At 30.4% G+C, this 13,618-nt stretch overlaps 1 protein-coding gene across 1 annotated transcript; it reads left to right on the top strand.

The window, feature by feature from the left end:
- The first annotated feature begins 719 nt into the window (after positions 1-719).
- On the top strand, positions 720-13,333 carry LOC121114474 (uncharacterized). The gene is made up of 9 exons (XM_040708449.2): positions 720-1,063; positions 1,177-1,247; positions 3,727-3,908; positions 5,033-5,300; positions 6,501-6,689; positions 11,968-12,190; positions 12,255-12,489; positions 12,549-12,629; positions 12,688-13,333. Exons 1-9 carry the CDS (start codon positions 883-885, stop codon positions 12,938-12,940), a joined length of 1,683 nt encoding a protein of 560 aa, XP_040564383.1. The 5' UTR covers positions 720-882; the 3' UTR covers positions 12,941-13,333.
- Positions 13,334-13,618: the final 285 nt, after the last annotated feature.

Genomic DNA, 13,618 nt, shown 5'->3' with positions numbered 1-13,618 from the left:
TTGTAAGTAAATTTTCATTAAAATGATAATTATAAGAGATTACTGACAACAAAATCATTAATTTTTCAAAGTTGTTTTTGTGGAAAATAATCTACTCTTGCTAATTTGAATATGCAAAAGCTATAAAATGACATAATTCAATATTAAATCAAAACTAATTTATCTGAAAATATCCAACTACTACGTCACGTACAATGCATTCCAAAGGAAAAGTTCTTTAATATTAAAAAAAAGGGGGGAGGGATATATTAAAAATTCATAGGTTGTTCAGATGGATACACTTCATGCATTTCAAACAACTTTCACTTGAGAAACAACATACAATTTGAAAATACTAGAATAATATATACATGGATCTAAAAAACAAATTGTTTTGTTAGTGAAGGAATCTTTATTTTAAAAACCAAATAGAATAGTGATGTAATCATTGAGTCACATAATCAATGATATCCTTAATATGAAGTTAATATTCCTTTTTGATATGAAAATTAAAGATGTATAAGACATAACCGCCTATTCCTAGATATGCGCTTTTTTTTATGAAGACAAGCTCTCACTTCTCTCCAAGGTCACCCTTTCAATAGGCTTCATTTATTATGTAATAAATTGGCATGCTTCAAGCTCCGTGCATCCATTAAAAAGTTGCGTCCATGTTCTCCTAGTTTAAGTACAAAAATCATTTAAAAAAGTAATTATTTCAGGATTGAGGTTTCAATCGTGAAAAAGAGTTCTAGGACTTCATTAATGACTCTCCATTAAATTATTCAGGAAGAAGAAGAAAAAAAAAGATCATAATAAAAAGAATAAACGGAAAAATAAGCTAATTTATAATATTCAAAACATTTGAATATTCTTACTTCTTCCTTCTCCTTTAGTTATAAAATGTTATATCGTTTATCATGTGTCGGATTTATCATTGTATCCATTCAGCTTATCAAAGGAAAAAGTGAGGTCGTTCATGACTCCAACCCCTCTCCCCAAGATTTCAATATTTATGACCAAGGTTCCGTACATCGAAACTTTCCTTTTGAAGCCTTAAATTCAGGATTCATTTCGAATTCAGGTAATGTTTTGATCTTTTTAGTTCTATGTAAAGATTTGATTGGATGAATATTTTTCCAATTACTGTGAAGATATGATTTAACATCATTTTATATTTCATTTTGTAACTTTTAGGTTATGGCATCAACTATGCCAATCCATTTTTTCATCCTTCTCATAAGAAATATCATCAAGATCGACTAGCGGTAAAACACATTTAGCCTGACTTTGTATATTGTGTATTATATGTGCTAACATTTTTATAAATCTAATTGACATCCTCCAAACAAAATCTTTAGTCATATCCTTGGGTGATGGGTTATACGCAAAAAAACTTTACAGTTGATTTGAAACTGAACCTATTGACCATAGAATTAAAATTACTTACAATTTATGTTTCCCATAATCCGTAATGAGTTCACTTCACATTTATTTAGAATTCTTTTTACTTCTGATAATAGACAATATTATATCGTGGCAAGCCAAAGACTCCTCCCCTTCTTCTGAGATTCCCCGTTTCTTTACCCATTCGACAGGAAGCCAGTTACAGATCAAAAAAAGGTAGCAATATTCAACGCAAATGCCAAAAACTCTTTCGACCAAAGAGGCCTTCCTCGAGAAGAAGGCATAGTCTAAAGGGACGCCTATGTTTAGACTATGTAAAAAGGTATAATCGACTCAGTGGCTCAGAAGGAAATTCCCAAAAAGAAAAGAGTGCTAGATCCACTCAGATATCGAGTTCCTCTTTGCCATCCAGTTCTCAAGATGATCATGAAACCTTGGACAATAGTGGCACAGGAGCCAAGGAGGTATTTACTTTGAATATACATATCTGTCAAATTTATTCCAATTCAATTTTCATGTATACCGTTTAGGCTTTTGTAAATATAATCCCAACTAAGGATGAAGTTTTAACCATCCTTGGATTTAATAGAAGAGTAGGAAAGGACCAAAATGATATACCCATAATTGAAGAAGAAGAAAAAATCCCATCAAATGAGAACAAACATGAAGAAGCCAAATCTAGTAGCTCTTCAAGTGACTCTGGATAGAAAATTTCTAAAAACAAAATATCCTTCAATTGACAAATATGATAAGAATTCTGATATCCAAACATTATGTTGAGAAAATCATTCTATAAGTGGAATTATGTAATTAGTTTATTTTAAAATAAACTAAAATGTGATGATACTTCAACTCAAATCTTTTATTCTGATGATCAATTTTAATTACATTATGTACAATTCGCGACACGCCCAAAGGGTTTATAATATCATTTGTTGATATAAATACGATTATTGAACGAATTATACAGATCATGTAATCTATACTTAAGTTTGAGAAAAATCATTCAAGCTAGCTTTTGTGTTGACGGAGTACAAATAATATTGAAGCAAATCCTTGTGTGTTTAATTTTTTTTAAATTGTAGGTTGAAACACTTATAATCCAAAAAATTCAATTACTTAATAAAGCTGTTTATGTTACCTTTAAACACATCCTTCAATTTTTCAGCTTTTCTTAGCTTTTGTAGACTTATTTGACTACTGGACTCTAAGTGCCATGTCCACATTTATACATTAATATTAAAAAAGAAGTTATGTCTATTACAAACTAATATTCTAATGGTTGATTCTTCTTTTAGACATGACACAATCAAATGTGAAATGTGGAACATTCCAAGTTTCAGCTGATTGAGTAAAAAAGTATAATTTTACTAATTGATCAAATTATTTTTTTATGCCTTTGTACTAGCAACGTGTACATAATACATTTAATTAAATAATCAAACCGAGTATGATTTTAAAATTTGGTTATGTAAAAAAAACAAAGCTATTAATATATAAACATATATTTTAATTTTTTGGACCTAAAACATAGGATAGAAGAACACTTCATCTTATTTAGAGGCATTCTATAGATATGCAAAGATATCCTTTTACGTACATTTAAATTTGATAATGTGCCATAGAACAAGGTATCCCAACGGATCCAACATTTCCTTATGAAGATTACATATATCACAACTTATTTGTATTACCCTTCAAGCCATAAAATGTTGGTTTTTTTGTGACCACACAATTTTCCTTCGCTCTGACAACTTGAATTTTCACGTCTATCTGTATCATTATATAACAAATGCGATTTTAAATAGCGAATGTCATCATTTTTTTATATTAAAGTTGATATAGTCCTACATAATTATAGTGGAGATGAAATTGAAAGATTATCTATTTTATTTTTGATCAGTTCCACCCACGAACCATCTATTAGGAAGCATTGTTATAGTGACTTAAAAAAGTCAAAGGAGAAGTCCAAGATACATTTTCCATATAAAAAGCTTAATTTTCACTTACATAGGCTTTCTGTACAAGTTGTAACTTGTATATAACTTTTGCCATTGTATCAGTGAAATACTGATTGAAGTTACTAAATATTTGAATTAATTCATACTCTGTTTAAAAGAGTTAATACCAAGATGATAAGGAGTAATTAAACCAGGTAAGGCCATGGGGATGTCAAAATTTATGAATATAATTTAAGCACTGATTGCCTCTATTTTTATGGAAAATCTACACCGACTAATTCCTTCAAGTTCGCTACTCTTTTAACTAGGAGTTAAATTACATAATGATTATTATTGAATTTATGACTTCCTAAACATTTCTTTCCTCCTTCTTTTATAGCGTGAGTCCTTTTATTTAAACACAATACCACATCGGAGAGTACAAATGGACAATTGTAGATGTGGATTTAAGCCAAGGAAAGAGAGGCATAGCGGGAGGTTTCGAGTTGTTGGTGGACACTTAGGGAAATACAAAAGGCCTTGGTATACCTACCTTCAAATCACATCAAAACGTCAAAACAAGTACAATACATGCACACAAGGGGGCGGGGGGCATTAAATTAGATTTTTAACCCTCCGGTTGTGAATATCATTCTTTAACACAAACAAATTATATTATAATTTGTTACAACATCGACATAAGCTTAAAGTTACATTATTTAAGTTTATAACATTTTCTAGAATGTTTTTATCACTGTTGTAAAATTGTAAAATCAAAAAGTTCCTAAAAATACATATATAAACTCAAAACAAAGCAAATATATATATTTTTCTTTTTTCTTAATTATTTGCAAACAAAACAGGCAAACATAATTATTATCAATAAATAAGTAAAATAGCCATAAGCAAATAAAAATTAAATTAAAATAAAGAGATCTTTACAAATTCATTCATTTTCATTACTGGGAAGCTTCTAACGTGTATAAAAATTGAGAAAATGTATTATTATTATTGATTAAAATGGTAGTTTCATTCATTTTTTTCCTTCTCCCTGCATATGTATTTTTAGTTGTAAAAATTAATCTTAAGAATATTAGTTTGGGCCATCAACAAGTTATCATTTGTTAATTTGTTCGAATTTGCATTTAAAATGTTAGAATTTCATTTCTGATAAAAATGTCTACGAAACATTCACTATTTTCAGCCAATTTTGATGAGGAATTAAATATATTTTTATCAAATTTTCGGTATAGAAAATCCCAGTTCACTAATGATGGTTTAAAAATTCAAAATCAAATAGTTTTAATCGTTTATAAATGAAAAAAAAATACTATCGTATATAGTATCATGACACCCTAAAATGTACTGATCGTACAAGTCGACAAGGCCATAGAAGAAAATAATCTTTTTAAATCAATTTTAAAGCTCAAATATGCTCTCTTCAAGGATATATTCCTTTGAAAATGAAACATTATGAACTCATCACTCAGTTCATTTTGTTGTAGAAGTACCATATTTTTTTTTTTGGGGTCTCAAACCTATGAAAGGTGTAAAAATGTTCAAATATTGAACACCTCAAATTCTTAAAAATCAGACTAGATATAAAAAAATCCAGATTCGTACTAAAAAAATTGTGGGATTATTTTTGTTCTTACTTACCTGAGTATTCAATGAAGTGTACTCTAAATTTGCGCTTTTTCTTTTAGAAAGAAGATCAAATTCGAATGTGGAGGAGCTTTGATCAACTACCAGTACATTTTAACGGCTGCACACTGTATTTGTAAGCAGGAAAAAAAGGATAGGAAGGAAGATGAATTCTGCTTGGATAGTAATCCAATTATACGAGTAAACTCTTACTCTGTTAAGACCATGAAGGCGTTGATTGGCGAGAGCAACAAATATCTTGTGAGCAAACAAGGCAGAGAAATTGATCTCTACATTGTGCATGAAGAATGGATTGCTAACTCAAATCAGGTATGTATACTGTTTAAAAAAAAAAAAAAAAAGAAGTGTTTATCGAATTAGGTAGATTAGATGAGTCGATTATAAGCCGTTTTAGAATAATCAACCTTCATTTACTAATTTTTTTAAGAACATAGACATAGCTCAGTGTATTTTCTTGAACTCATTTTGTATAAGATTGTGCACAGTCGTTCCGGGTTAAGTAAATACACATTATTAGGTATATGGACTTCAAAGACACTTCATAGGTTAGATGGAGTAAATGTAATAATATAATGTCCACTTATACTTAATCAGTGCAACTCCATCCGACCAATTAAAGGAACATTAAACAAAATCTTTCAAAAAATCAAAAAAGTTCTAAAAAAGGCGAGTTCTTAAACTAAACAATCTTTTAAAACCCAGGCGTGCCTAAATAACATTTTTTAAAAGTTCATTCAGAAGAGTCTTCAGGATTAAATATTCATATATATATATTGGTTTTTGGAATTGTTTCAAAAAATCCAAATATTACAATTTTGAAAAAAAAAATTACATTTCAAATATTAAACTTTCTGAAATTTTTTCTAAAATCCACAGTTATTCGCAAAAAAGTACATTTTATGGAAAAAAAAAAATTCAAAAATCCATACCTACTTCTCAAAAATTAATTTTTTTGGAAAAAAAGTTTCAAAAATTCAAAGTTATTTACAAAAAAATTTGAAAATTTTTTGAATTTTTTTTTCAAATATTACATTTTCTAGTAAAAAGCTAAAAATTCTTTTTTTTTTTTTTTGGGGGGGCTACAGTTCCTTCCCTTCAGCCCACACCCTGCAGATGCCTCTGTCATTTTCCTTTCTTGTTCATAATTAACGGTAACAAATTTAATAATTCAGGAAATTTATTTCCATTTTAATGGTCATCAACTAAAAAACTTGAATAAAATCCTATTTAGATTAAAAAAGTATTTTATATAACAAAAGATTTTACAATATAATCAGGTTAAAACTTCTGGGACACCTCAAAAAATTTAACTTTGTATGAAAATTAACAAAATTATAAGAATATGCACTTTACAGGGGCTTGTGTGGCCATGCTAAGGCCATCGTGTTATTATATTGAAGGGGTTTTTAAGGGTTAATTTGTACTTCAAGAATCAAACGATTAATTTGGGATTGGTTCCTAAAAGTCAAACATACTCTTAATAACTTTTCATATTTTTTACTTTTCTAGCATTTCGATATAGCTCTTCTTCGTTTAAAAGACAGAATAGAGAAATTCACCTATAGAATCCAACCAATCTGTTTACCCACATCTCCAAAGATCATTAGAAACTTTCATGGGCAATTATACAAAATTGACTACTCAAAAATTTCTGTTGTGGCTGGATTTGGACACTTGGTTCATTCAACAAATAGAAAGGTCGTATAATTTAAATTTGTGTTAGTACTATATGTAAATAAAATGAGCCTTTAAGATGACTTTAATCATAAATAGACATTAAAAAAAATAGATTACTCAATAGTTTTGTTCTTTTTTGTAAGTCTATTTTTTTTTTACATTTTAGAATGAAGATATCCCAGTACATATGTATACATGCACCTAATTTTAAATGGGATTGATTGCTATATAATAAGGCTTTCCATCCCATCTATCAATTTCACCGTGCATCATCAAGTACCCCTTTCTTTTTATAAAAATAATTGCGTAGAACAAATGAGAGAAACAAATTTACCTGTTTTAATTCTCAGTTGCATTTAATTTTGAAACATATATCTATATATACATATTAAAGGCATATAAGTGCAATAATCACAGCCTTAGCTTCTTCCAATTACGTGTAACAAAAAAAAAAATGGTGTTAGAATTTCTATTTATATCTTAATTTATTCATTAGTTTTCTTATTAAATAACCTTTAAGGGTTGGAGTATTTGACCGTTATTTCTAACGGTTATCGATCTATTTACCAGTTTATATTTCATATATTAGCATTATATATGATAGGTGTGCCCCTTAAACACAAAAGCAAGCTGGAATAATTTATGCCAAGATTGAGTAAGGATTGTATTTATATTTTCAACAAATTATTGTCAATTTATATCAACAAATGACTCTTGTAACGCCGTTGGTGGCGCCGTAAATTACATCTAAAGTGGGCAAAAGTTCATCGTCACAATAAAAGAAACGCCCATTGATTGGAAAGGTCATATTGGGGCCTTTAATAAAAAAGGGCTTTAAACTCTGGATAAAAATCTGGAGTATCTTAACTCATCCCACAAATTTGAATGCAAGGTCTATAATTCACTTAAATATGTCTATGAAATATTTGACTGTATGAACATTGTACATATGAAGTAAAAAATAAATATTTATTTTTGTCAAAAATTGATTTAATGTTGACGAAAAAACTTTTATATGATAAAATTCATATATTTAATGAATAGTTATAATTAATATTGAGTTCTGGATGTAATTATCGAGTTTGGTAGAGTATGAGCAATTGAATATTGAGTCCAATCGAGTTTTTTTTCTTTCATTGAATTGATAAAATTTAAGTTCAACAATGAAGCCATTCAGACTACCTCAATAATAAGGCAGTCATTTCATTATTATTCAAATAATGTAGATAATTTGAGAAAATATATTTGGCTATAAGAAAATTATAATTTCTATAAAGCTGTATCGCTATATTAACCTTAAAGCATACATTTAATTAACATAGATTACAGGTATAATGAATGATCCAGGTGTAGAAAAAGTACTGAAACTGGCCTATAAGTAGCCATTAAAATACTCATAATTGATCAGGATGATGTTGTACATAGAACATTTTATTTTACAATATTTTATACTATAACAATACACATTAATTATAAATTTGACCACCCGCATTCTCAATGACAGCCTCCAACCGCCTCCAGAACCCCATCACACATTGGCAACCTGTTTTTTTTTCATAATCCTCTCCTACTGGTTAACGAATGTCTTCAGGGCATTTACAGGCCTTCTTCTCAACTGGATACATTTTTTCTCCAGTTGATCCCGCAATACCCAATATCATCAAAGAGGCCGCATGTTTAGTCTTGGCGACTCCTCTGATGATTTTGTCAGCCTCGCCAAAGCCTACTACCCGATCATTTTGCTTGTTGTAGACGGGGTTAACGGTAAAGGTACTTTTATCAGATAAAAAAAAAATTACCCGGTTGCTGTTGTGCTTCAGATCATTCAATAGTTGTTGACATCGCTGAAGACGGAGTTCTTTTTGACGTTGGGATGGGGTTGGCCTCTAAATTCTTCTAAGTGACCTTCCTCTAGCATTTTGGATGGTTTTGCCCACAGTAGACCGACACCACCTTATTCTTCTTGGCGTATTCTGACATCTTTATGGTTGGGTTGATCTTAAAGGCTTCACTGATGTCTTCAGGCTTCACTTTGGTGGGTCTATCAGTTTTGGGTTTTTACTCAAGGTTAACCCCATCAGCCAAACGATTTCAGACCCAACAGACTGTGACGTTGCTTACGTTTAATGCCTTCATGATGTCCGAGATGGTCCTCCCGACGCAAATTAAATGATGACTCTTCTTGCCTCCATCGTAAAATGTACAGAATTTTTGTTTACAACATGTACATCAATCAAAGGCTTACAATCTAAGCTATTCAAAAATAATCAGAACTTTAAGATTTAATTAACAACACCTAATAAAAACTGTATTTTTAGAAGGTCTCATTACTTTTTCTACACCTGGTACCCATGTAAATCTCAGTCACATCACAGTCAATTTTATATCTTATTCTTTATAACTACTTATAAATTGGAATGATTTATCTCGCAATTGAGCTTGTATTACATTTTTATTCTTCTAAGAATTAATTATTGTCAATTTATAGCAACAAATTATTCTTATTAATCCTTATAATTGATTGTTACAATAAAATAATGGGAGGTTGATATATACTAAAAACTATATTTAAAAAGGGGCCTTATCGGGGCTAAGTCTCTTCAATTAAATAAAGGTTTTAAACTCTATTGAAAAATCTTAAGTATCTTAACTTGTCCACAAATTTTAATAAGAATCATTTATTAGGATTTTCTCATTTTCTTGATTTGTGTTCAAGGTTATTTTTATGTTAACGTACCATACATAGATATTTAGGATGCAATATTTTATGAATAGTCATCATTAGTATTGAATTTGAGTTATAATTATCCAGTTCGGAGGAGTTATTGTAGAATTTTTAAGTATTCAGACAAGTCGAGTTTCAGAAAAATATCTTAGTATTGAATTGATACAATCTAAATTCAAGAAGGAAGTCCTTTTGACTACTTTAACAATAAGGCAGTCAATTAATTATTAATCAAATAGTGGTGTTAATTTTAGAAAATATCAATTAGCATAAGAGGAGATTATGAATTTAAAAAAGTTGTATCATTTTATTAACTTCAAAATATAATATAAATTAAATTAATCTTCGTTCCCCCTATTTTATTTCTGTAATCGAATGAGAACTCTACTGATGATGGTGGAGAATATAATTACCAATATGTTTAACATAGCTCTAAAGGCGTTAGACTGGCTCATTGCTCTTAAATTGAGAGGATATATTTATTTTAAAGTCGAAGCAATAGTTGCAAAGACACTCACGATTATTTACGTGAGTGGAACTATAAGGACTCCTCTTCCTGCATCCCTAAAAAAATAATCGCAAGATATATTGAAACAATTGACTTTTTAACCAGATAATTTTTTTACTTTAATTTATAAAGGGGACCCCATCTTTTAATAACTTTGGAATCTTTGATACTTTTTTAAATAATTTGAGAAAACTCTATTTTTTGTTGAGTTGTTTTTATAATTTAAATTATTGATCTTTAATGGGAATTTTGTACATTTGAAAGGAGAATAATAATAATTAAATTAATTAAGGTTACCCTGTACATACATATACTCGAATGAAGTGTGATGTCAATTCTTATTTATTCGGTCCACTCCAGTCTTAGGACCGGTATTATCTCTACCATTGCGGTTGATGAGTTTGCCTCTCATGTACCTGACCACTCTGAGAAGGTATTGGTAGTTCTCCCAGAAACACCGCTAGCTCCTTCCTGTGCGGAGATGCTGTTGGAAGATGAATTTTTATTTTTTGTGAACGACTTTTCCAAACTAAAATACAATTTTCATACATTTTTAAGTAGTAAATAGACATAAGATCTCAAAATCTCAGGCAAGCATAAGTTCAAGAACTTGAAAAAAATCTGTATACAAGGTTAAGCTAATTATCAGGCTTTGATATTGCACGAAACCTTGCAAATAAATGAACCCTTAGACAGTCGTTGTAAACTTTTTTCACCCAAGGTACTCCAAAAGACACATAATAATTTCTTGACACACCTATTTGAACTAAGTCAATCATTTGTATCATTATAAGCTATTGTGAATAGTATTTGGCTGTCACAAATCATGCGGCATAAGTAAACTTAGAATATGTTGAATTTAATTACAATCATAGAGAGTTATCAAATTACAATACATCTATACGTGAAAAAATTAGCCCTCCTTATTTTTGATTGTGCCGGAGCTCCCTCATTGCTTAAAAAACGAGTGGGAGCGTGCTCACAAAATTAGTAACTGAGGGGGAGCATGCTCTGGATTTCTTGAGGGGACTAATGCTCCACTTATTTTCAATATAATTGTAAAGTTAACAAAGTACAAAAACTAGATGACACTACAGAAAAAATCTCCCCCACAAAAATTTTACACGAAATTATCCAATAAAAATTTACGTAGAAAAACAGAAATTAATCTGTGCTCCAATATTTCGAGTTTTGATGATTGGAGTTTAGTTTAGTTATTTTGGAGTTGAAATAATACTAGAGTCTAAAACTGGTTTAATACTAAATAGGATGAAAGGGAAGGAGTGAAACGATTCTTTTTTAAATACATAATATTGTGATGGTTTATTGAATGATCCACCCTTCAAAGCAATAATGATTTCAACATATTGCACATGATGAAATTCAAATAATAATGAAAAATAAAAATGATTATATGAGACATTACTTAAAGGACATAGTCAATGAACCAAAGAATCCATATTCATTTAAATTCATTGAAGGAAGAGTTGTATCTGCATGCACTTATTACTTTAGGGGGTATCGCACAAAACAAAAATTGAGATAGCAAAGATTTAAGCATTGCGAATGTTGCGTTTTGACAATAGAAATGAACGAATATAAATTTTATTATGTCTCATTGTATTATATTTGAAATCGTAGTATTTACATTAAGATCCTGAAAAATAGTATTTTCTTTTCAAAAAGAGGATAAGTGTTGTTCTTTCTTTTTCCTTGTTACTATCAGAAGTCTTACTTTCTTTATCAGACGGTGCACTCACAATCCTTTATTGCTCCTTGAACCCATAGAAAATTCCTTGACAATTAAAAAAAAAAAAGATAGTCATTATATGATCATACACATATTTTTTATACAAATAGTTTATTAGATGACACATAACATTTTTTTACTTCATACGGAAATCTTTGATGCGCAAAATGGGTCGGAGGGGGCAACAATATATTTATCTACGTTCAATTATATTTGCAAGATGTAACTTTTGCGAGGGCTAAATCTTTTATCTAGCAATTTTCATTGTGGACGATACCCTTAATATCCATCTAATATATCCATACGTACTTTCTAGGTAAAATGCCATACGGATGATCGCCTTCCACGACCCTTTCATACCTGTAAAAGCCCCTGTCACACAACGAATACTCCCTCCTATCACAAAGAGGAATGCCAAGAAGTATACAAACTGATAGGAAAAAACAACTATGAAAAAGGTTTCCAGGAGAACGTGGGTGCCATCGCAGTTTGGGACTCCTATCGGCAAAGCTTTAACTCATGCTTCCCCTTCCAATCCGGTAAGTATCCATCGGAGGAATTTCATCAACATCGTCCTTATTACCAATATTATTATGAGTGAAGGATCCCATGGCTGGTGCAGTGTCTACTCCAATTTACGGAGTGACAAAATCTTTACCGAGCTGAAAAACTCAAGTTGGGGATTTTGTTCAAGTAAATTTTGCAAATATGGAGTCAAACAGATTTTTACTACATCCAAATTACAAGAGATTGAGCTACATCTAATTGAACCGCGTGAATGTGAGGAAATTCTAAAATCTGTTGTCACTTCAAGTGAGAGTAAAAAAGTATTTGAGAGGTATGAGTGTTAGTTTGATACAATCCTTTGTTTGATTGGTAGATTTATGTTTATCATAGAAATGAATTTTGTGCTGGAATCAAGCATGTGGCAAAAATAATCAACTACGAGACGGAACTCCATGGAAATGGCCTTCGTTTGTAAAAAAAAAATCCATATTAAAAATTTATTTTAGTTTGACTCTAACCCATTTTTTAGAAGCCACAATGATGAATCAAAGTTCCAATATATAGGAGGCGGAGACACATGTGCAGGAGACTCTGGTTCTCCAATTTGGCAATGGGTAGAGGACTCTTATACGCGAAAAACATATGGAGTAGTGATAGGAGTTGTGAGCCGTGGGTATGGATGTGCTTTTGTTAATAGACCTGGGATATATATGAACATTGAGTCCTTCGTCACGTGGATCAGTGCCTATGCCAAGGACGGAGGGTGTATCAATTCTTATTGAAAGGATAATTTTTATACCCATGATGATTGTAAATGCTTAGAAAAATAAAAATTATATACGGAGTAATCCCCTTGACAGAAACTTCAATTAAATTTAACATGTATATAATATATATCATGTTGAAAAAATATGTACATATGTATTTGTATAATATACATATTGAATGCATTTAAATGTGTTTGATAATGCAATAACAAAGCAGAGCTATGACTTCTTTTATAGTAAATCAAATATGAAATCTAGGTTTTAAAATAGTATCTCTATGTACAAATGAATGATGTACGTTCAATTTATATTATTTAGTAATTAATTTATCTCGGAGACATGAGAGTATGTAGTTAACTACAAATATTTATAATGTACGAACCTATAATACATCAAATCTGAACTGAATGCACTAGTCTTTTTTATTATTACATTAGCAATAGTACCCGGCATTTCTCGGAGTAATTAGGCGTCGGCTAAGAGACCAATTGTGATTTAATGCTATGGCATAAAATAACTCCCCAAGGAATCCTCAGTGTTACTCACGGTTTTTATGAGCAGAGTCACACGTAACCTTAATACTTTGATCCATTCGTATGTGTTCTCTCCTCAAGATTAATAATAAGAGTTTGAGAGAAAGAAAATATGTTGGGATAACAACAGATGAGTGAGTACTTTAGTCTTTAGAATGTT

Source organism: Lepeophtheirus salmonis, chromosome 3 (genome assembly GCF_016086655.4).
Source record: "Lepeophtheirus salmonis chromosome 3, UVic_Lsal_1.4, whole genome shotgun sequence".
NCBI lineage: Eukaryota > Metazoa > Arthropoda > Copepoda > Siphonostomatoida > Caligidae > Lepeophtheirus > Lepeophtheirus salmonis.
Note: the sequence above shows the minus strand (reverse complement) of the source record. Positions and strands in the feature narration are given on the sequence as shown.

Excerpts from the sequence above, each read along its gene's own strand:
- LOC121114474 (XM_040708449.2), top strand. The coding sequence starts at position 883 with ATGTTATATCGTTTATCATGTGTCGGATTTATCATTGTATCCATTCAG. Across the intron at positions 1,248-3,726 it reads ATCATCAAGATCGACTAGCG|CGTGAGTCCTTTTATTTAAA; the intron begins GTAAAACACATT and ends CTTCTTTTATAG. Across the intron at positions 3,909-5,032 it reads ACATCAAAACGTCAAAACAA|AAAGAAGATCAAATTCGAAT; the intron begins GTACAATACATG and ends TTTTTCTTTTAG.